The following is a 22851-nucleotide window of genomic DNA, read 5'->3' as shown; positions in this document are numbered from 1 at the left end:
ACAGCTGTGGAGTTGACGCGTCATCAGGGATCTAAATCGTAACGGAAATATCAGAGGCTATTATCAAGGTCGTGACATTTAATCGTTACGACATCTTGTGTTGGTCGTGTGTGGCTGTCGTAAAGTTGAGTAACGAGCGAAGAGGGTTTCATGAAGGTGTCAATGACAGGCGGGATGCAATTGGGATTGAGGCTTTTTGGTTATCGAAAGGTGCTTTGATGGATGGAATGGGAAAATGGTGGATAATGGGATAATATTCTTATTGTCATTAGTCATTTTTTATGGAATTCAGGGGTGGAATTGATGAGTTGTCCTGCCATTTTCATGGCAATTTGTGACAAGTACTTCAGTGTAGATGATTTGGGAATCGATGTGTATTATCTGTCAATCTTTCCATTCACCATATTCTAAACTTTGTGATTACATTCCTCTTTGGTAGGGGCGTCCAATCTGAATATCATGACGAATCAACAGGAAATGAGTAACATGTCCGGGTTGTGCCTCATCAAGTGTCCATGACAGGCCACATCTAATCATCAATCAGTTTTGGTAATTTTGTCAGGGTTTTTAGTGTCAAAAAAAATCAACTGTTAGGACGAAAATAGCGAGGAGCAAGCTGATCACTCCAACAACCCTATCACTCCCTCAAACCAGTAACACAATTAAAGAACATCTTTTCCAGATTGAACTGCATCCAGACGATCACCTCAACTCCCTCAAGTGTCATCCTGAATTTCTTCTTTAAAGCCCTACAAACTACTACCAATCGATAAGACACTTGAAGTTGTGTGACCGATTGCTTTACCAAGTTTCCAATCTCCGTCCAGCAAACTCAAGCCAACTGAGTACTCTCGGGTACCGGGGCAATCGAGCATAGCTAATGTACAAAGCTCCATACTCGATTAGTACATCACTTCGGCATTCCTCCACGTTTGGCCAACATTGCCTCATTTCGCCTTGTCTTCTGGCTCAAGGTCACCTGCACATCGATGATTGCGGTTCGAGGTTTCAAACTTGGTGCAACTCAGTCGGTCCCTGTATAGGAAACCCTGAGTGAATATTCTGGTAGACACGTAGGGTGAAGGGTACAGTCTGTAATTCCCTGTTGATTACATCATTTGGCCGGAAATTTCGGGTACATGTGCTCGAGGAAATTTGACCCGGTGAATTTTCACTGAATTCTGAAGGAATTCCCTCACTGATATTGCGAAATTTCTGAATATTCCAGTACGCTTTACGCAGGTAGAATAATAAAATTATTATGAAATCTCCGGAAACTCAGAATCATGTGGAGCTTGAAGGAACGATAAATTACGATCTTAATAGAAGTTTATTTTACGATCTGCTTTTGCATAATTCGACAAAAAATGTATCTCGCGGTTGAATCGACTTCTCTTCCCTCCTCGTTAATTATGGATTAGTAATCATAAAACCGTGTGATCGGTTACATAAACGTAATTTATACCTCACAATCAAATGTAAGATGCACTTCACGAGGTGTAAAGCACTTCTGCACAGGAAAATATACGTTTAGGTATGAAAACATTAGAAAATTCGGTTCACAGGCACAGATAACGTTTCAAATTGACAACAACATCATTTGTCAAACGCATCTCGTAAAAAGTCTGAATGTCATAACACATCATCGAGGAAATATCATTTGGGGAGAGAAAGTCCCCTTAATTTGTCACCTTCAGCGCTCCCTGATTAACTTATCTTTAATTAGTCCGGCATTATTCAGTGAAAAATCATATCGACTTCTTGACATATTTCATTCACAATCCAATTAATTCCCAAACATCTCCCCATTTCCCTTTCAACTCAAGGTCCCACGTGCACTGATTGCAGCTGAATGCATCGACCTTCATTACCCTCTATCCGCTACACCAAGATGTGCATTTTGATGGATGCGAAGGAGAAAGAGATCTCCCCATATCCATTACCCAGCAACAGTCCGACTCAGACACAAGTAGTTTAGCAAATTCAATTGCGCAAAATCCAGATGGTGAAACCTTTGACCCCGTAAATATCCACGTTCCAACGGTCTGCAGAAGCGAGTCGTAAACGATTTTACAGCAGTTGTAGAGAAAAGTAACTTGTGTGGACAACTTTAAACAGATATATTTTTTTGTCTCCCCTGTCCTCGGAACTTTTTTGTCATCCACTGGTCTTTGTGAAAATGGCAAAGAGGACGACAAAGAGGGGGAGGAAAAAAAAAATGGAAAGGCAGTATGAATTCAAGCGCTGGGGGTAAATATAGGGGTGAGTTGCTACTGTAATGATTAACCATGTACCTCGGTTCTTTTAATAAAATTCATTTCCTTTGCCGCAAACCACCTAGCATTACAGGGTCTATGTTTCAGTTATATAGGAATGGTAGCAAACACCAGAGGATAACACAGACTTGTCTTTCCTCATTCGGTTGTAATATATACCGTGTACTGGAGTTCACCCCCCCCCTCCCCTCCCTCTCTATTTGCCCTGTACAACCGTAAACGTTTTACGGCACCCGAGTGCAGGGGAGTTCGTAAAACTTGGTGGTGGTACTCCTGTGATAAAGAAAACGGGCCTCTTCTTTTCTCAGTCTGGGTTGCTGAATATTAAATTCGAAACAATCTTGATGGACCTGCAAGTTTTATGGATTTACGGGTTTTTCCTTTTTGTGTTATTGTCAATGCGAGAGAGGCATCGTAAATGGGCATGGTGGAGTTTATGGGGGTCACATGTGCCGGAAAAATGGCGAAACGATATTTAGGGAGAGACTAAAAATTGCCGGCGTTTCAATGGCACCGGGCGAAGGAAAAAAATTATTAAATTGAGAGGGTAATACATGAAAACTAGTAATTATTATTTCAGTAAGTGTTTACACTTTGGTTTTTATGGTATTATTTTTTATCTTCCGAAAGGTTGCCTCGCGGTCAACACTTTATTTTGTCAGTAAATTGTCAGTGGAACGAGTGAAGTGACAGAATGCCAGTAAAATTTTTGTTACCTAAAATTTGTTACGGAATTGCGTAAAGGATGCGCGATTTTATTGAACATTTATCTCTGGAAAATGATGGGTGAAACAAATACTGTAAATAATACCTGGGGAAACGGCGTAGGATTGGGTGTAATGAAGAGCAAATTCTTGCATTCGAATAAATATTTGCTCATTTAAAATGTGATACGTAGTATGCAGATGCAGTGAAGTAAATCATTTAATTTCGAAGTTCGAAAATCAGGGTGTGAATGACGATGAGGATCACTCACTGATTATCCGACTCTCATATATTAAAGGAATGAAATTTTCATTTGCTTCCGTAAGACATTCACTCCGTATATTCCTTATGAAATTTTTATTTTAAAAAATTCATTATCATGGATAAATTATTAAACATTAATATATCCTCGCTAAATTGAAAAATGCACATAATTTTTCCGGAATTTTTCTCTCCGCCTATACAATTATATTATTATATTGGCCCAAGCGACAGTAAAATAACGTAAAAATTCGTTGCAACCGCCATTAGCTGTCTCTCACATCCCTCCATCTCCAAAAAATTTTCTCACCATCACAATGACGAACCATTTACCCGAAAATCCATCTGCAATTTATACCTCAAATTCCCTGGAGGTATGTGGTTGTAACTCTCCCCCTCCCCTCCGCCCCCCCATAATTAGCAAGACGAAAGCTAGATGGTATTGACGTTGAGGACAGGGGATGACTGGATGATGCGAGTTTCCTCGTTCAATTCCCCCTCTCAGGTGGTGGGAATTCGAAATTGGTTACGATAACCCAATTAGTGAGAGCCAAGCGAGGATAGCGGTGGTATGGGTATAAAGGAGGAGTGGCATGGCGTCGCGGTAATCTCGGATAAAAGCACCATGTACTATGGCTTGTATACAGCTTTACCCAGGAGTGTTTACAAGCGTACCAACTAGACATGGCGGTTGGGTGGGGAGTTGAGGGGTGGATTCAGGGAGAAGAGTTTGAAGATTGAGGGAAGATTGAGAAGCCAGTGGAGTTTGTCCAATGAAAGCCATTGGAAATCGTCCCTCTTCTTTTTACTTCCTTCGATTTTTTTTTTTATCCTCCCTTTCCACCGATCGTTCGGTAGTTCTCCACGTCTAGTTCTGCTTGAAGACACGTATCATGAACTAGAATGAGGACAGGGAAGAAAGAGGTAAAAAGAGCCGTTCAACCGTCAGCCCCTCGATACCGGAGGTACTTCGTTTGCAACGAATATGGACTCTAGTTTTTTACGATTTTTTAAGACCAGCACAAACTATGATCTCGGGTATTGGAACATAAATTCTCCGATACTCCGAGGTTTTTCTGAGGGAGTGGGTAATTATGGATTTGATGAGATTGTGGGGGGGAAATTTTTGGAGGACGAAGGTAGGTAATTGCGGTGGATGAGAGTAGACGAATTAGAAGAGACAAGAGGGGATTCTTGAAGAGATTATTATCGTTGATGGGAAGGGAGATCTTAGGGGATCGCCCTTGGAGAAAGTCAATAAATTTGGACGGAGATATCTGCATTAGTCAGGTCGATTTCAATGGCGGGTGGGATATTATTTGCAAAAAGAACAATCATTTTATTTTTATTAGCCTGTGAATGAAATGCACATCGGACAATCCCAGGGGATTCAATTAAATTTTTTTTATTGGCGAAGGGAAAATAAAAAAAACTGCAGCTGATGAAATTAAACACTTCGACAAAATTGTAATAAAAATTTTTCCAATATCTGATGATATTTATGTTTCACCGGACGATCCCATCCGCGAATATTTACGTTTCCTCCCTAATTAAAAATTGCATTATCAACTATCGGGGTTATTGCATTCTCTCCAACTTTTCCGGCCTGAATACTCCAACAGTTTTAATAAAATCATATTAATTTCAGTCGACAAATCACTCGGACTGTACTTGAAAATTTTTTGAAATCAACTGGAATTCAAAGCTCGAAACGATTGAAAAAAATTGCAAATTAACGGGCTTGGAATGGAAAACGGATGCGAAATGATCACGTGCGTGGCGTACGAGATTTTTATTAATCACTCGATTATTTCGATGAGCCATTTAACAGATGAATGGGTAACAACAAGTTGGTGAAAATGAACGATTAATTGATTTTAATTCGAAAGGTTTTTCCAATTTCGTTCGACAAACATGTGTGAGGTATTTCTTACATAATAATTAAATTTTTTGACGGATCATACTTAATTTATGGAATAAAAAAATTTTTTACTGTCAAGAATTATGACATTTTCTTGAGTCATGTCATTCAACCCATTAATAAAAGAGGATTAAATGAATTAATTGAACTGAGGGGTATGAAAATAAAATCGGCTATGAAAGATTCCCCACATAATATTCCCTATTCCCAGAAATGTCGCATGATTGCGATGAAAATTTAAACTTCATGCAAAGTAATGAATTACTTTCCCAATATGACTTATTTTCTTCAACTTAATCTGTTCACCTTCATAAATTATACTCTCATAAAATATATTGATTCCCTGCAGAGTCGATTGTCCCTATGAGTATGTGAATATACTCTTGAATGTTTAATGAGTCGGTGTGACGTAATACCAATAGAATATCTTGAAATAGACTCACCCATCTCCGAGTGTATTCACTCAGCTCATATCCCACCGTTGAAGAAAAATCATTAATCATAAAAAAAAACTTCTTCACTCACAGTGCATTCCACCCCTCCACCATCGCCAACAAAAGAAAACCCTCCCTTGGCAGAGTCTCATAAATAACAAAAATAAAAACAATAATTTCCACTTTGTCCCGAATTCGGCCATAAATACATAACAAACCGCCCCCGTCTAGGTATAAATTCAGACTATCACCCGTTGGGGTCGAGGGCACGCCACTGAGGTACGACAGAATGATATATTACTCGAAAGCCCGTTTAGTCCTGGCCCATCCTAACCCCCCTGTCTTGAGCTATCTCAAAACCTACTACCGATGATATCGGTAAATCTGTTGGTCTCGTCTACACCTAGCGAAATGTTTATCCCCATTGCACTGACTGGATCGCGTGTCGACCGACTTCACCCAGTGTTCGCCTATTTTAGCCCACCCCTCCTCCCTCCCACCCCCCCAAAAGAAAAACGCAGAGAAACGCATTTCGCATCGCTCGTAATCCTCCCCGCAGTTAAAATCGATGTTTAATCTCGCGTGAGATTCACGAATATTAATGAGAGAATTAAACTAGTACACGTGCACCTGGAAACTACTACATAGCAAGTGCCTGGGGTGTGGGGGGGGGGGTGAGTTTAATGGAGAAGGGTTGGTAATACGTTGAAATTATTCTATAATAATTTGAAGACAAAGTTTCCCAGCCGAACGCTCGAGTCTGATCCCTCGACAAAATTTTCTTATCTACTCCTTTCACTACGGAACACTCTTGCATGCACTTTGTGGAAATGAAATAGATGGTGAGACAGCGGGGTGGGGGATGAGGGAGATCACTATCTGTATATGCAGATAATTAGGTAGGGCGTTAGGTTTTTTCCAAATTTGATGAATAATGAGGTAGTAATTTACAGGTGAGCGGCATTTAATCCGATTTGGGGGGAAATTGTTATTGTATTTTCAGCAAATCAGGTAATTAATTAATGGTTAATTCTGGAAAATAGTCGTTTGGTATAATTTACAATAAATATAGAGACGATGGCTTTGTATAGGTCGATGCACACGAAATTTGAACAGAGGACATATATTTTGAGAATAAAAATTTAATTTTGGGCGATTTTTCTTGGTCGCGACAGTAGACCATTCTGGGGAATTGTATAATCACCCTGGTGGAACGTCGAATCATATGGTGGAGTATGCGTCGTATGTGCTAAATTCATGAAACTCGTGGGTTGAGAGTACACGAAAAAAAAGAATTGGTGTGATAGGGGTGCAGGAGAAGAGAGAGCCTGGAGATGTGGTGAATAAAAAAAATTTTGTGAGAAGTGAGAGACTCATCTGCTCGCACTGTACGGTAGATAGTTTTTTACAAAAATGGCCTTCGCGCCTCGGTGATTCGAGGCTCGTACGTGAAGGTACCGTGGATGCTTTGTTGCCAGGGTAATTCCTTTTTCCACTGTCGCCCTCTTCGTTTTCACCCAGGCTATTTTTTCTCCTTTTGGTTTTTGGGTGAGCATGTGACCGAAGCGAGACTCAGAATTGTACATGATTTGGGTTTCAGACGAAATCTAGATGGGAAGTGGCGAAACGAGTCGAGTGAAATGTAAAATCAGTAGGGAAATGGTGAAACAAGAAAAGTCAATTTGTGAGAGTTCAATACAAGTTTTCAACATATATCTTTATGCCCATCAACGATGACGAAATTTTAATGGATCCATTTTGAAGATTGGAAAACAAATTACTGAGTGACTCCTCGTGAATTCGAGCTCATGAAGTAATTTACCTGATTGAGATATTTATCGTCAATATAACTTGTAAAACAGAGGAATATAATGTTTGGGCTTTTTGAAATGAAGACGACTTTATGAAGTGCCAGCAATGAATGCCTCATGAAATGCTCTCATATTTCAGTTACCATTGAATTAATTTCGTTGGATTTCGAGTATAAACCCGGGTCTTTCAATTTTTGAAGAGCTCTCTAGCCATCAGTGCACTTTACAAAAAAATAATTCATTTGTTTAAATGATTAATAATGAAACAAGACAGGGAAAACCGGTGAATTCCTCTTTGAAAATTTCTCTGCTAAATCCTCCCCCAAAATAGTGTTTTTGTTGATCTAGGGAACTGTCTGATGCAATTTTGGTATTGATTAGATATTCCTCTCACGTGTGCAATAGTACACCTTCAATTAAACCCATAAAACAAGGGGTTTAAATAATGAATGTGATCATAATTCGCTGGGTTGAGAACGAAAATTTATTGGCGGTGTAACTGGGAATATTGGAGCTGACAATCCTGGAGCTGTAGTGGGTTAATTCGGTTGTTATGGCGTCTATAGAGCTCGAGGACACGAGAATCCCTGAGGAGACATAGCGTGGGTGGGTTGGTACTACAATGTTGAATTCAACTAATCGAATATTCAAAATCGATACGCTATTTTGCTGATTCAATTTGTATGTTGGGGATAATCACTTCGCAGATGTGATGTGGATTTGCGGATGAGGATGTGAATTTGCCGGATTAGGGGCTGTTTATGCAGTGATTATTAGACGAGATATTTGCCTTTAATGACGAAAATGGAATAAGACAGCTAAATATACTTTGAGGTATTGATAGCCTCAAGGACAATCACAATTAGAGGAACTAATTATCGGCTTTATTTTTCTATTTAATTAGATTTTTATCGGCTCTCAGCATCTGCATAAATAATGGTTTTGTTTCTGCAATTCTATGAATTATTCATCTGAGAAGAGAATGATGACTACAATAGCGAGATGCTCGGGAAAATATGACGGAGATTTTTTTACTATTCATTTTGCAGTTTTTAAGTGCAGAATTTGTGTGAAATGGCTGAAACAATAATTTCATGCCCATTGTTTGGGGAATGGTCTGGGAATTATCTAGTTCACGGAAAAATGTAGGATAATTTTGTATTTTTAGAAAAGCCAGTTCTCAGTATAAATGAATACGTGATGATTAATTTTTATTTCAATAATGTTACTATTGAAAAGGTTGAATATACTCTTCGATTACCAGTATATTCAGAAAATTGCTGCATCATTTTTCCCCTCAAATGGATTTAAATATTGCATTCATGGAAATTGTTACTAAAGCGCTCGTAAAATCTAAATTTTTTCTCAACAATGCTGTAAATCAATTTCAGGATTGAATACGATCATTACTAAACTTAAATTCAGTCATTTTATCACTTCCAACTAACTTGTTCATTAAAACCCAATGAATTATTCATCGGTATTACATACCGCATTGACTAAATTAAAAATGACTCACTCACTTATGCTCTAGTGAGAGAAAGGCACACGAGAGTAAGATTTCAAAATTTATTTCGTTATTCTAAATAACACAACTGAGTAAATATTCCCCATTTATTCAATTCACGGAAATCCGAACGGTGGGCTGCCCCAGTTGAAGGTTTTTTCCCATGAATAATTCCAAAAAAAACCCCGTCCCTTTGGTTTTTATATCAAATATTTGGGTTTCAAATTCAAACATTGTACCTTCATCAATTCCAACGTGGATCACTTCTACTGTGACTCCAGAATGTCGTAATGGTTTGCAAACTTTCAGCATATATTACGGTGTATAAAAAAAACCACTAACTACCCACGTAATAAGTTGTCAAATCATTGGGTAAAAGACGGTACAGTATAACGAAGCCTGATTCACTTCTCAGGGATTATTTTACAATATTATTTTATTATTTTTTTATATCTCACACGTTCACTCTTAAAAAATGACTTTAATAATTTTCAAATAGTACACTAGCCATTAAAACAATAACAATTCAACATTTCCACTCGAACGAAAATGTCAAAAGATTAATACTTATTGATTAAAAAAATTCAAAGACCAGCAAAAAGTGTCTCGTTTTATCTATATTCATCTCAAACCCAGTGTTCGCTGCTTTTAATCGAAAAAAAAAAATCAAAAACTGAAATCCATGTCGTTAAAAAATTATTATGTCACTCTCATTCACGTATATTCACCAAATACTCACTCAAAAAAAATACAATTTGAATCAATGAATTAATGTCTAATTGTAAGTGTGAATGTAGGTGTAATTGAATAGAGCAAAGCCACGTTAAGCTGGTTATATGGTGTGTTGCAGACACGAGGTGCCAGTCACCTCGGAGCCGATCACGGTGATACACATGGACGAGGACGTCGTCGTGGTCAACAAGCCCGCCTCCATCCCTGTAAGTGGTGTACTGCCAGGACTGTACTGCCAAATGTGTCACGCTTATTGCATCTTCCCGCATGAAAAAAATATCAGTCCACAGATATATTTCAAACATCACTGTTAGAAAATTACTAGAATCAGCCAATATTTAAAATAAATTGCAAAGTCCACTTCATATTCCATTATAATTTTTTTGAAAGTGTCAAATAATTCTAATACAGCGACTGAAATTTTTAGAAATTTTCTAACAGTGTTATGTCTGTCCGGAAATGAATGAATTTATATCTCGTATACAATACCATTGATTCGGCTCTTTTTCGAACATATTATATCCGGTATATGTATACGCTATATATGTTGCATATAATTTAGATATAATCACCGAGGATATATTTTTTTCATGCGGATCTCAGCATATTTACTCTTGAATCCTGAAGCTCAATTTTCCCACCATTCACACCTCATTTTTCCTGTCTAATCCCGACTGCATGTAATTTTTTTTTTTATTTAATCAAGCCTCGCTTGTGCGCAATCCTTCACCTTCTTCGTAATTTACGCTTCTTTACCCCCAGTAGTTTAATTTTATTTTTTACAGTTGCATCATTTCTGTGATTTCATCGTAATGCTTTCACCTCTCGTTTGCCGTCGAATGCATTCGTGATTTAATATTTTGACGCAATTTCCCTCTTTGAAAGAGATAATCCTGTCTAGGGAAGATATTGCAGATTGAATGCCATTTTTTATGGATTATTGAATGAGGATATCGAATGGTAGTGAGCATACAGAAAAATATTACAAAACACGGAGAGGAATTCTACGGGAAAATTCTAGTTCTGGCGTTGGTGATGCATTTTTCGGATTAAAAAAATATCTGCAAAAGACATGTGAAATTCAGACATTCGTTTTCACTGAAATTGACTGAAATAGTAGAAGAATAAATACAACAGACATTCTCAACGAACAAAATATTGTTCGTGAAATTATATTCGTAATCAGTGAGAGAAATAATTTTGTTTTAAAAAAACAGAGACATTTTTTAGCGAATGCGTTCGGTGCTCAATTAAATGAAGTCATATGTGTAACGACTACGGTGCCCTCTGAACTCACTAATTTCCCAGATATTGTCAAAATGGCACGTAATTTTTAGTTCATCTCGTTTAACCAGTTATTCGCCACAGAAACTCCACCCCACTATCGCCAACATAGTAAACATGAGGATTAATTACCCTTGTCTGTAGTTACAAGTTCCGTGGCCACACGAACACATTTTCATGGGCATTATTATGAAAAAAACCACGTGTTATCCGTATTTTTTTAATTCACGTAACCCAGAAGTAAAAGCCTCAACCCCAGTGAAAAAGTTAAAAAAAAAAAGTGAACGAGATCGCGTCACAGACGGAATTATTTCCAAACGGCCGAGAGACCTCAATGTGACTCAACTGTACGACCCACCTCTAGAAGTAGTGGGGCTACCGCTGGAATTGCTAATTAGGATAAACGAGAACCCCGAGCTCTATATACGTGAGCGAGCGCAAAATCATTGTGAGAATCCGCACGACTGTGATATCCGCGTCGCCGCCCGAAATATTTCCATATTCATATTCAACGGAAATTAAAAAAAAAATTGAGGAGAGTGAAATAAAAAATACAGGGGTAAAATGGAAATAAAGAATGGACAGCGGTGCAGACCTTGAGGGAGAGAGAAATTAAAATTATCGGGTTATCGAGGTCGAGTGCGCCGAAACATAAACGAAAATCACTGCGAAAATAATACTGAGAGTATTAGTGCGTATTTTACGAATAAAGGCCTTTTAAAAAATTAATTCCTCGGTATAAAATTAATAATAGATATATAGATTGTCGCAATGATATTTTTTTGTCCGAATAGTCCTGGAATTAGTGCAGAGCAAGACGACAGATGGAGATAATTCAAAAAATGCTATTGAAAAATTCACACGTCTTACCCTAATTTTTATGAGCTGTTCATCAATTTTGCTGGGTTTGCCTCAGTTTTTACGGTTCTTCCGAAAAACTGGGTGAACGCTACAGTTATTTTCATCATCCGAAGGCTCAAATTTCGCCCTTGTTCCCCTTCAACCTGCGATGAGCCCTAACATGAGTCTGATTTATTTTGAGTTAGGGCTTTCGGAAGTAAAAAATATCGTTATCCCTCAGCTGAGCGGTACATGTACCGCCCACCGCACCCAACAATAACGAAGGTTTGAATTTCACCCACCTTTTGTGGATATTTCCCCCAAACTACCCCCACAAATTTTAAAAACCCATTTCTTTCCTATTTCCCTAATTAATCCCATAAATTTCTCCCAGGGAACTTGAAGAAAAACTCTCAAGGATCGCGTGCACAACATAATCGATCCGTTTGGACAGCTCACGGAGACACAGTATTATGTATAACATTATCTCGTCACGGTGATTCGTTATTCCTCTATGAGCCTGACTTATTACCCCCTCGATTCCCACCTCGAGACGTCGCTGCGCCATTTTTTCATTTGCAATTACGCTTCATGCAAAAATAGACCGCAACTGAGAGACAATAATAAAAAATTTTTAAAATCCATTCCCCTCTTATCAGACATGGTGGGCGGGTTTCGCAGAAAAAAAAAACAGACCAACTAGAGATAAATAAAGCAGCAAAAAAAAAAACGAGCTGAAAGTAATTGCATCGAGGGAAAACAAACTGCGCGTGGTGCATTGGCGATAACAATCGGCCCATTACGCAATCCATCTCGAACACTATTTTTTTTTCACGTCCATCCCGAAGAGATTCGTCAAAGTGATAATGCAAGTCCCGGTGTTGTAAACAAGATTTAAATGACCGTTGAATTTAGCCTGATGTTCATGTTCCATAATGAACGGGGATAAATAAAAATGGGAAATTAATGGATTCGGGGGATAGTTTTGGAGCCTTTATGGGGTGGAAAGTGGGTAATAAACAGGTGCATTAGGTATAATGGGATGAGACAGATGTGATTGCACTAGCATTTGATGGTTATTTATTGGTATTTATGGGGAGTCAAGCTCGTGCTGATGGGGTGTAACGGAAAAAGATAGCTTTGCACGGACATTATTGCAGTCAGGAATAATTTTAGAATAAATTGGGGAAGTTAATCTTTAGGGGGACGAGGGATTTTATTTCCCCGGAATAAAACAGTTCTTCGAATTTTTTTTACTATATCTTTGGTCCGTTCTCCTCAATCCGCCCTAAAATTTGATCTCAATCGGCACAAAAACTTTGAAAATTTTTTCTTTAAACGTCTCGGTCCATGAGATACTCGAAGATAAATTCAGAAAGTGATTTCCCGCTCATCTGAAAGAAAACAAAAATAAATTTTCTCAGCTCCATTTAATTATAAAAACTTTTCCCATTTGTCTTCGCCTGATGTATAAATATTTACCAACATTTGTAATTCTCTGGTGGTAGAATCAACCGGTGGTATTTAATTCTCTTTCTCCAGTTATTTATTACCCTTTTTACTGAAATATAAAATGCGTTTGAATTTGATATTTATCAACTCCCTGGGTGTGAGAGCCACGTGAGGGACAAGGAGCTCGCTAATAAAAATACTTGGCGAAACTCCAATCGCACAATTCATGAACCACTTCCGTGTGCCCCCACTACTCGCACGCTCATTCACGTGTGGAGAGAGAGGAAAAAAAAATACAACCGAAAAGATGAGGAATGGGAGAATAAAAAATCACGGATAGTAAATCTTGGAGGGAAACAAAAGAACTTTTCGCCGGAAGTCTCTCGTGTTAGGTAAGCTCTGACGCATGAGCTCGTACGGAAAGGATTTTTATGAGCAGAGGTAACTTGCAATGGTGTCGTGGAGTCGAGCAAGAGAAATGTTATAGTGCATCAACGGTTATTTCGAAGTTCCTTAAACGACTATTTTTCTCCTAAAGCTTCGGAATTGGATGGATAAAAGCTCCCTTCCGATTATTTTCGGAATATCTCTGGGGGGCATTTCATCTGCGGAGGAACATTTCATTTCGACAAATTAAATTGGGCAAAGGTAACATTAATGCATCGTATTAAAAAAACTAGTGAAGGCATCTTAGGGAATGAAAAACAAATCGTCTAATAAGGAGGACGACAACTTTCTTGAGGAAAAATGAAATAAAAGAATTTGAAAAAATATCTAAATGAAACGCAAATCATTGTCGTCAGCGCACCATAAAAATCAGTAAAGACAAAACGAGCGTCTGTGGTCTTCAGGGAATTTTGCAATGACTGTATAATAATAATCCCATCTCCCGTTTTCTGACCCGCACCCCAAGTTCATTCTGTCTTCATTGATTTTTGATTGGGCCCTGACGCGGCTTATTCTCATTTATTTCTGTATTTATCCCAAGTTTTTTTACGGGAGTTATATTTCTCTAGACGATTATTTTCATTTGGACATAGTAGGATGTTCCTGCCTTTTAGTAAATATATATTTGCAGAATGTTCTAAATATATGACCATCTGATTTCAATTGTCGTTTGAAAGGTATTGAGAGTAAATAAAATCTCCCTTATATGAGATTTTACCCCTCCGGTGCAGTAATTTTTTTCTCAATTGCAGTAAAATATCAAAGTTTAGCAAACGGAAGGGCAATTTTTACCAACAAATTCCATTTATCTTTCCGAGAAAATTACTTTCTACAAAATGACGCCGGGATAACCGCAATGATGAAGAAGATGTTGTTAAAGTTCACGCTTCAAGTTAATAAATTGAAAAATTTATCCAATTTACTGGATTTAGCTCTCAACTTTTTGTTGGCGTGACGTAACACGATGAAGACGAAACTCCTAAAAAAACTTTATGATCCAATATAATCCGTCCCTATCAACTCCCTCGTTCGAATGCGGTTAATCGATGCATCCTCGAAACAACAGCTGCATCAGAACGATTTACGGTTGCTCGTCTTCCTGTTTACACGTGCGGATCTCATCGTCCCCGATTCCTCGTATCTTTTCCTGCGTTGGAACGATAAATTGTTATATTTTTATTTTTTACATTTTCATTCCATCGATCATAAAGCAATGCATTGTTGATTGCACGAATCACCCGAGGCGAGTGGGAAATTTAAATTTCTTCCATTCTTCTCCTTTATTCTGTGGATTATACAGGATTTTTTCAATTGCTGGCAGCGTTGATCCATTTGGATGGTTCTGGTGAGAGTTATTACATGGGTTGTATCAATACTCTGTCCAATAATGAAGAGCCCAGTGTTTGTAGCATGAATGTGAAGGTTTGTGTTGTGAAACGTGATGGGGAACAGCAGTTGAATAAAAAATTGATATGGATACCGAAGGGCGCCAAAATCCCGGAAACTGTGGACTCGAATGAGACATGTTTTTTGTGCACTATGATTTTTCGGGAATCGGTTCCACTTTTCCAACAGAATTGATGTTGCAAACGAACGAACGATCGAACGGAATGTTCACACATTTGTGCATGAATAGTGCTATCGAGGAAATGATTAAAAAAAAAAACGTTCGAACCCAGAATTGTCGGAACAAAATATCGGAAAGTGGTGAAGGGAATGGGGCGTGTCAAGACATTTTTTTGTAGATCATTATTTTTCCCTGAGGAATTGCTTTCCACATTTTACCAGAGCGTTTGTAATTAAGGAACGTGTCGAAAAAATCGCAGAGCGATGAATTATTACTCCCACGAATCACCGCCGGGCAAACAGGAAATGGAAATTTTTCCAGGTTTTTCTCTTTATTATTCTTTGGATTACCGGAGATTTTCGGAATTGCTGACAACATTGATCCATTTCAATGGTAGAGTTGGGAGTTATTTGATGAGCTGTGTCAATACTGTAATAATGGAATAGTGTACGGTATTGATATTATTGAAGCATTGAATAATATTTTTATTACGAATATGGATATTTTTTAGTGACAAATACAGAAAACAAATAAAATGGATTTTCGTGTTATATTCTGCCGATATGGGATGTTTTCGCAATAGTTAATGCTTCTTAAAAAATAAAATTTCACGCATCGAAAATCATTTGCTGAAATTTTGTACAGATTTTGCTTCAGAAATATTTTCCAGTCAATTCATATCAATTCTGCTCTCTGTTCTCTCAAAGAAGGATAATCAACCAATTTCCCCAATTAAACAATCTACTTGATTGAATTGAATGCAATGATTTTTCCAAACGAACCCTACCGAACATAGGCCCTGTATCCTTGCTTATTCACCATACAACCCCATGAAATCCCAGCCTCGTGACTAATTGTCGGCTTTATTCATTAGCCCCCATTCATCCCCGACTCGTTCTGAATGACTGATCATTGTGCTGAAAACAGATTTTTTCCCTTCCTCCAACTTTTATATCCCAATTCCGGTCAATGGATTTATTGATGAATTGAAGTGTGTTTTTGATTGATTACAGGTCCACCCGTGCGGTCGTTATCGGCACAATACTGTCGTTTTTATTCTGGCTAAAGAGTACAATCTGAAGAATCTGAGGACAATTCACAGGCTCGACAGGTTGACCAGTGGTATTTTATTGTTTGGTAGAACACCGAAGAAGGCTAGACAAATGGAGCATCAAATCAGAAATAGACAGGTACTTCACCAATTATTGAGCATCGATTTGTCACAGAAAATAGAATCGCTTCATTCACTCAGATTAAAATTTTATTAAAATTACAAATTATGAATTTATCCCATTGAAAACAGAATTTTTATAACGCCAGATAAGTCAAGATAATTTTAATAAGTAATGAATAATAAAAATTCTATTTTTATTTTTATTATACAAAAGTTTGCAGATGTAATCACAGTATCTTGTACACTTGAGTCTAAAATCTAAGCAAATACCAGACCGAGGAAGCTGCGCACACTTAGAGCTAATAAGCTACAATTTCTCCTATCCCCTCGTGTTATTTACCATCAACCACTGCCAGTGCACGTAACTTTAACTGAAATTTAATTAACTACATATTCATAAAGTTCAACTTCACGCCTCACAATGACTCGACTGACAGTTTCGTAATGTGTATAAACAAGGGTCAAACTCGTTGACAAACGTAACAGCTTTTAAATAATTGAATTCATTGACTCGGCGCTGCATTAGCATAAAACGTTGTCTTTAATCATCATACGACATTGAAGACTTTTTGAAACATTTAATGAGTTCCAAACTATCAGTCTCTAACTTCGCATTGAGTAGAAACATTTTACCTCGATGGTTAGTTAAAAACCATTAATTTATTGCGTTTTCAAGGGAAATTCGTGGAACAATGTGATGCCTATTGTCAAGCGGACAAAATTTATATAATAATATACGAGAGAGAAACTATAAACATTCTATGGAGGAGCGTAGCAAATCCAAAACTCAAAATTTTACGTGAGATACCCCTGGATCCGTGCTAATCCCAATTATCTCCCCCAGGTGCACAAGCAGTACGTCTGCCGCGTGGAAGGGGCCTTCCCAGAGGACGAGGTGGTCTGTTCGGAAGCAATTGAAGTCGTCTCCTACAAGATCGGCGTCTGTAAGGTCTCGGACAAAGGCAAGGACTGTATAACTCGTTTCAAGCGTTTATCCTACAACGGCAAGTCCTCGGTGGTCCTCTGCAAGCCCCAGACCGGAAGAATGCACCAAATTCGTGTGCACCTGCAGTACCTCGGGTACCCAGTGGTGAACGATCCCCTCTACAATCACACAGTCTTCGGTCCAGAGAAGGGTAAAGGAGGCAACATCGGCAAGACGGATGAGGAGCTCGTCAAGGACTTAATCGGCATCCACAACGCCGAGAACTGGCTCGGGATGGACGGTGACTCGGAGATGAGCCTCTTCAAGCCCAAACTGGACATCGAGGATCGTGTATCAAATTCCAGCGGTGACAAGGACAGTAATGGCTCACCATCATCTACTCCAGGATGTTCGCCGGACGATGAACAACCTCAACAGCCACTTCCACCTGCCCTCAAGGTCACCGTTGGCACACAAACCGGTAGTGAGCCACCAGATTCGAGTTTCACCAATGAAAAAGTCACCGTAGATCCTCATTGCTACGAGTGCAAAGTTAAATATCGTGATCCAAAACCATCGGACCTCGTTATGTATCTACATGCGTGGCGTTATTGTGGCCCTGGATGGGAGTACGAGACACCTCTACCAGCGTGGGCTGCCAGTGACTGGAGTGGTGGGGATGATCGATAGTCAGGGGATTCTATTATTTATCAGTCATTATTCATTTTTACGTGTTTTACGAGGAGCCATATCTACGAAATGACGCAGACCCTTTTTTGATATCCTACCCCGTGCCTTCCATCCGTTTGCGAGCGGTACTTCGAGACTTGGGTGACCGATTTTTTTTTTTGTTGGGTTTGGGCCATAGGGAGGTGGTGGAGTGGTGGTGGTGATGAGCGGGAAGGGGTGGTAAAACGAGATGAGGTGACTTCAATGGAGGACGTCTCGCACTTTGAGGATTATCCTTCTGTAGGAGGTTTTTTTTTTTGGAGGGGTTGGTAATTTTGGAGGTGACAGTTCTTACAAATTGGAACAACCATCCTTTAAAGGGATGGAATTTTGTTTTTGGACAATGGAGTGACATTAGCGTTTGCTCAAGATTGTTTTAATATGCGAATGAGGGAGTGTTGGTTTTTTCAAGTTGTTTTATCTTCCGAAAGGGTAGAAGTCTCGTTTTACTACTTCACTAGATGATTTTGTGAATATTTTCAAGAGGAAGAATCTTACAGAGCTTTTTGTGTGGAATTTTAAACGGAAGTTGGATGAAAACTGCAATCATCTGGTGAAATTTTTACCTGAAATAATTTAATCTTCCACTAGAATTGCATTTTTCATTGAAAATTTGGTGGAAATTCTTGCAAAGTCATTTCGCTATGATTAATGTATAGAATTGAAGGGTGACTTTTATCAGGAATGTAGGATAGTCTTGAACATATTTTAGACTCTTCAAATTTTAGGATTTTACAATGATTTTTTTTCTATGGAATAAAGAGATCTCCAGCATCTCGTTTCTATTTTTTGAATGGCTCCTAATTAATGAAGTGAAGTATAATTCAATAAATTGTGTTAAATATGTAGTGGAGTCTCCTTATTGTTCTTCTGCAACTAAATGACTAGCTTAAAATAGTCAAGTCGACATTTGGAATAGCCCACTTGGACTTTAGGCTACGACAAAGCAATTTAAATAACCGAGTCATTCTCTCACTCTCCGTCTCCAGTCCCAGAATATTTCAGTACGCAGAAATAGTAGCTCCAAGCCAAAATCACAGCGAGACTCTACTATGTTTGGATAATAGACATTGCAGAGGAAAAAAAGGAATTTTTTGTTTAAGATTTTTACGCCGAACGATTTTAAAAGTCTTCATGCCTTCACATGTTCTTTCTCGAACATATAATTTTTTTGATTTTAACTATTGGGAGATTGACCTGACATGTCTAGAGATCATGCACTTTACTCTCTGGTCCTTCGCGGTTGATAAACATTGATGAGCATTTGATTTCGAAAAGTGAAGGGAATATAATAAAACGATTAAAAAACTATACGTCAACCGTAAACCCATCTCTTTATTCCATATAATTTTTAATCCCCAATGCCAAGTGTTTTCAACACACTTATAACAAATGTAGAGAGAAATTCACTAGTGAAATGGGTGAAACAAGCTATCCGTTTAATATCTCCGAATCTAAATGGGATAGCTGAATTTTCATATCTCTTTTCATGGCGTAGACTTGAAGCGAGGAGAGCGTGGAGTGAAATGAAATTCTAGAAAAACGACTGCTCGACGTAATTCAAGGAAAAAAGAACTTGTTCATTAAGTTTTTTATTTTTTGAAATTCTGGTGAGAAAAATCATTTTTTATCCAGCAGAAATGTAAATAGAGGACGAAAAAAATCCTGTTATTCACTTTTATTGACTGGGAATCAATTCACAAATCAAAAATAATTTTTAGTTGGTATTGGCAACTAAAAATTGTAATGTGGTTTATTCATTTTTCCCATTATTGAATTGTTCTCCACGCAAGCCTTAAAAAGAGTGTTTATAAATATAATGCTATCTCCTTTCCGTTCTGGAATATTCAGCAATAATTCCCTTGGGCCACTTCACTACCGAATTGATGAATTCGATCCTTCAGTTAATTTGAAAATGGTCAACCAAGAACGGAGGCTTCAATAACGACATTTATTATAGTAGCTTCCGGTCCCCGGAATGGTGGGACCAATCACCCGCGCGTCGTAGCGTTGCTTCTCTTCCGTAAATGACAAATCGATAGCAGTAACTCGTAACGAGCAATAATTCTTCCTGAAATAATCCACAAAATATCTGTTGTCGTCCACAAATTGACGGATTAAATATTTTTTCGTCGCCTGGGATATCTATATTCAATATCATTTACTGCTAGTCGGGAATCATGTGAAAATTAATTACTGTTTAATGTCAATGGTCGCGCTATTTCAGCGTTTCCAAGTCGACAGTATGCGAGACATCCTCTTATTGCGTTTTGCTGTCAAATCAAATGCTCGTTCGAGTTATCGTCGACTTTGTTGAAGTAGCAAGGATCTGTTAGCTCGAATTGCAAAATAGAGAGATGTCTATTTTTATAGGCCGATTATACAGGAGGAATGAAGAATCAAGAGACACTATGCGTGCCCACAAATCATCAAATTCCGTGGTGGAGTGGTAATTTATTGGAAATAGCTCTGAAATAAGTGAATTCGGTTGGAAAAATGGTTGTCAAAAGTCTCAGAGAGATGAACAATTTGTGAGCAGGGTATTTTGACAAATAAAATCATTCAAGAACCTTTTTAGAGATCATAAAAACATGCTTGTCAACATCGCGGATATCGAGAACATTTGACAATAAAACAGAATTTTTTACCTGGAATAGTAGTGGAATATTTTTCGTTTTAGAAAGTGGTATTACAGAGTAATTGAACAATTGGCAAAATATAAATCAGACATGCAAAAAATTCTTGTGCGGAATAGTATTGCAGAGAATTTAGAATCTGGAGGGTTTATTAAAACTTAAAAAAAGTATAGTTGCTGCTCATAAAATTATTCATGAACAATCTTTCGATAAATGGCATTTGACTCTGTAGTCACTACTTCCAGAGCTATTTACGGATCCGTTTCTGAGCTCATTTCCAACTAATTGACTTTACCACTTCACTACCGAATCAGTCACCAATAATAAAGGAGAATAAATGAAAATTTATCCAACCAATGAAGCACGACCGTGCCAACTTGGGGAGCATCCGTGAGCTTTAAATCATATCGTCAAAAAGTGATAAAAAATATCCGGTATTGTCAGTCATAAACAAAATGAGAATAAAATAATCACAAATAATCGAAAATATTGTTTTCATTGAAGACCCACAGGTTGCATGTCACGCATCCCCATCGAGAGCTCAATTGTACGAGTTTCTGATGCGTGACAAAGTCTAATACTTCCTGTATCAAAAGTGAAAATACCCCAGATTGGAGAATATTATTTTATTACTCGATCACGCATGTCTCCGAATTGGCCTTAGTGTTGTATATCGAAAGCGTGGCTCAGCGCAAGACGAAAACATATTAGAAAAAAAAATTACCTTTATAGCAAGAAAGTTAAGATATTAAATGGCAAAACCAACGGACCTACCATAAGAGACAGTTTGTGCGCTTACTAACAAGAGAAAATATCGATTCAGTAGTGAAGTGAGTTCTGGGAGTGAGATATCTAGGACTCGAAATCCAATGGAGGAATGCAAAATTTGGATTCACACATATTGTAGGAAGAACTATAAAAATATGTTGAAGTCCTGCAGAAAAATCAGTTCACGTGTAATATCGATAGGAGACATGTCATCAGCATTAAAACTGAAAATTAGATTTTAATTTTCAGATATTCTGAATAATATGGAAGTGAAATCCCTTCAATCAGCTCCGCCACTTCACTACTGAATTTAATTTTAAGAAACTGATAAATTCCCCCTGAATTTATCGTATCATGTAATCGCTACGTTAATGTATGTAAAGATAAGATAAGTAAATAAAAACTAACGTTTATTGATGATAATAAAGTACATTAAATGAAGGAAAGATACAAAAAAAAATTATGATGACAAAAACTACAGGAAAAAAAAGACAAAAAAAAAGTTCGCGAGTGCGAGATTTAGTGGGTCGAGAGAGGAAAATAATCGTGAGTAAAAATCTTAATGATGACAAAATGGAGAATTTTGTTTGTGAATCAAGCGATCGCTTTTGTATATATTATATATATATTGTATACGCACATTGTAATGACGTATTATCGTATATCGTAAACGGATCGTTAGCGTTCGTGAGTAAAAAACCATTTTATGGAGATGAAGAAGTGAATAAAAATTCTTGTATAATGAACGAATAAATGCTAATTATCGTTCGGTAAATTGCCACTTTGTCGCATTCTCTATGTACATATTTTTAACTACCCCCCTTTTTTTTGAATTAATCAATGGATGTATGGAAATATAGAGGGGAAAAGTGGTGGTTGCGGTGGGAAGATCTGCGGCGATAAATCGAGCGTAAGAGGCCCGTTAACCCAGAAAAATAGGAGGAGCTATTGGTGTATGAATTCTTCAGGAGTCATAATTTTCAGCAGGTAAGGAGCGGCGAGGGTGGAAAGCATTGGTATTCTGCGGGCTTTGGGGGGGAACCGAGGGAGTCAGTGGGTAATGATTTTCTGCTGTGAAAGGACAGTGGGTCATCCATTAATTTCATCTTTCATCATCCATCATCAATCGCCGTTCATTTATTTAATGTACTAAACTATTTGCATCTGCAATTTGCATTCTGCAATTTTTTTTACATATATATTATCAGAATGAAGTAATAGATATCAGCTCTCTGGATATTGTGCAACATAAAAAAAAAAGATTTGAACCCCAGTCTAAAATAAATAATGGTAATTATCTTGATCGACGTTCCAAGAGAACGACTCCTACCGCTTCCGTTACGGCCCCCCTTTCCCCACGCACATTGCAAAAGAATATCCGT

The 22851-nt window shown here is 37.9% G+C and overlaps 1 protein-coding gene across 4 annotated transcripts in view; it reads left to right on the top strand.

Moving 5' to 3' along the window:
• Positions 1-22244, top strand: part of LOC135162019 (pseudouridylate synthase RPUSD2-like) — a 116113-nt gene extending 93869 nt beyond the window's left edge. For all 4 annotated transcript variants that reach the window (XM_064120069.1, XM_064120067.1, XM_064120070.1 and 1 more), the window contains 3 exons: positions 9766-9853; positions 16251-16427; positions 17256-22244. In XM_064120069.1, the coding sequence (XP_063976139.1) occupies positions 9766-9853; positions 16251-16427; positions 17256-18026 (1036 nt within the window). In that variant the 3' untranslated portion in view covers positions 18027-22244. The remainder of the gene's footprint in view (positions 1-9765; positions 9854-16250; positions 16428-17255) is intronic.
• Positions 22245-22851: the final 607 nt, after the last annotated feature.

This window comes from Diachasmimorpha longicaudata, chromosome 5, assembly GCF_034640455.1.
Source record: "Diachasmimorpha longicaudata isolate KC_UGA_2023 chromosome 5, iyDiaLong2, whole genome shotgun sequence".
Classification (NCBI taxonomy): domain Eukaryota; kingdom Metazoa; phylum Arthropoda; class Insecta; order Hymenoptera; family Braconidae; genus Diachasmimorpha; species Diachasmimorpha longicaudata.
Note: the sequence above shows the minus strand (reverse complement) of the source record. Positions and strands in the feature narration are given on the sequence as shown.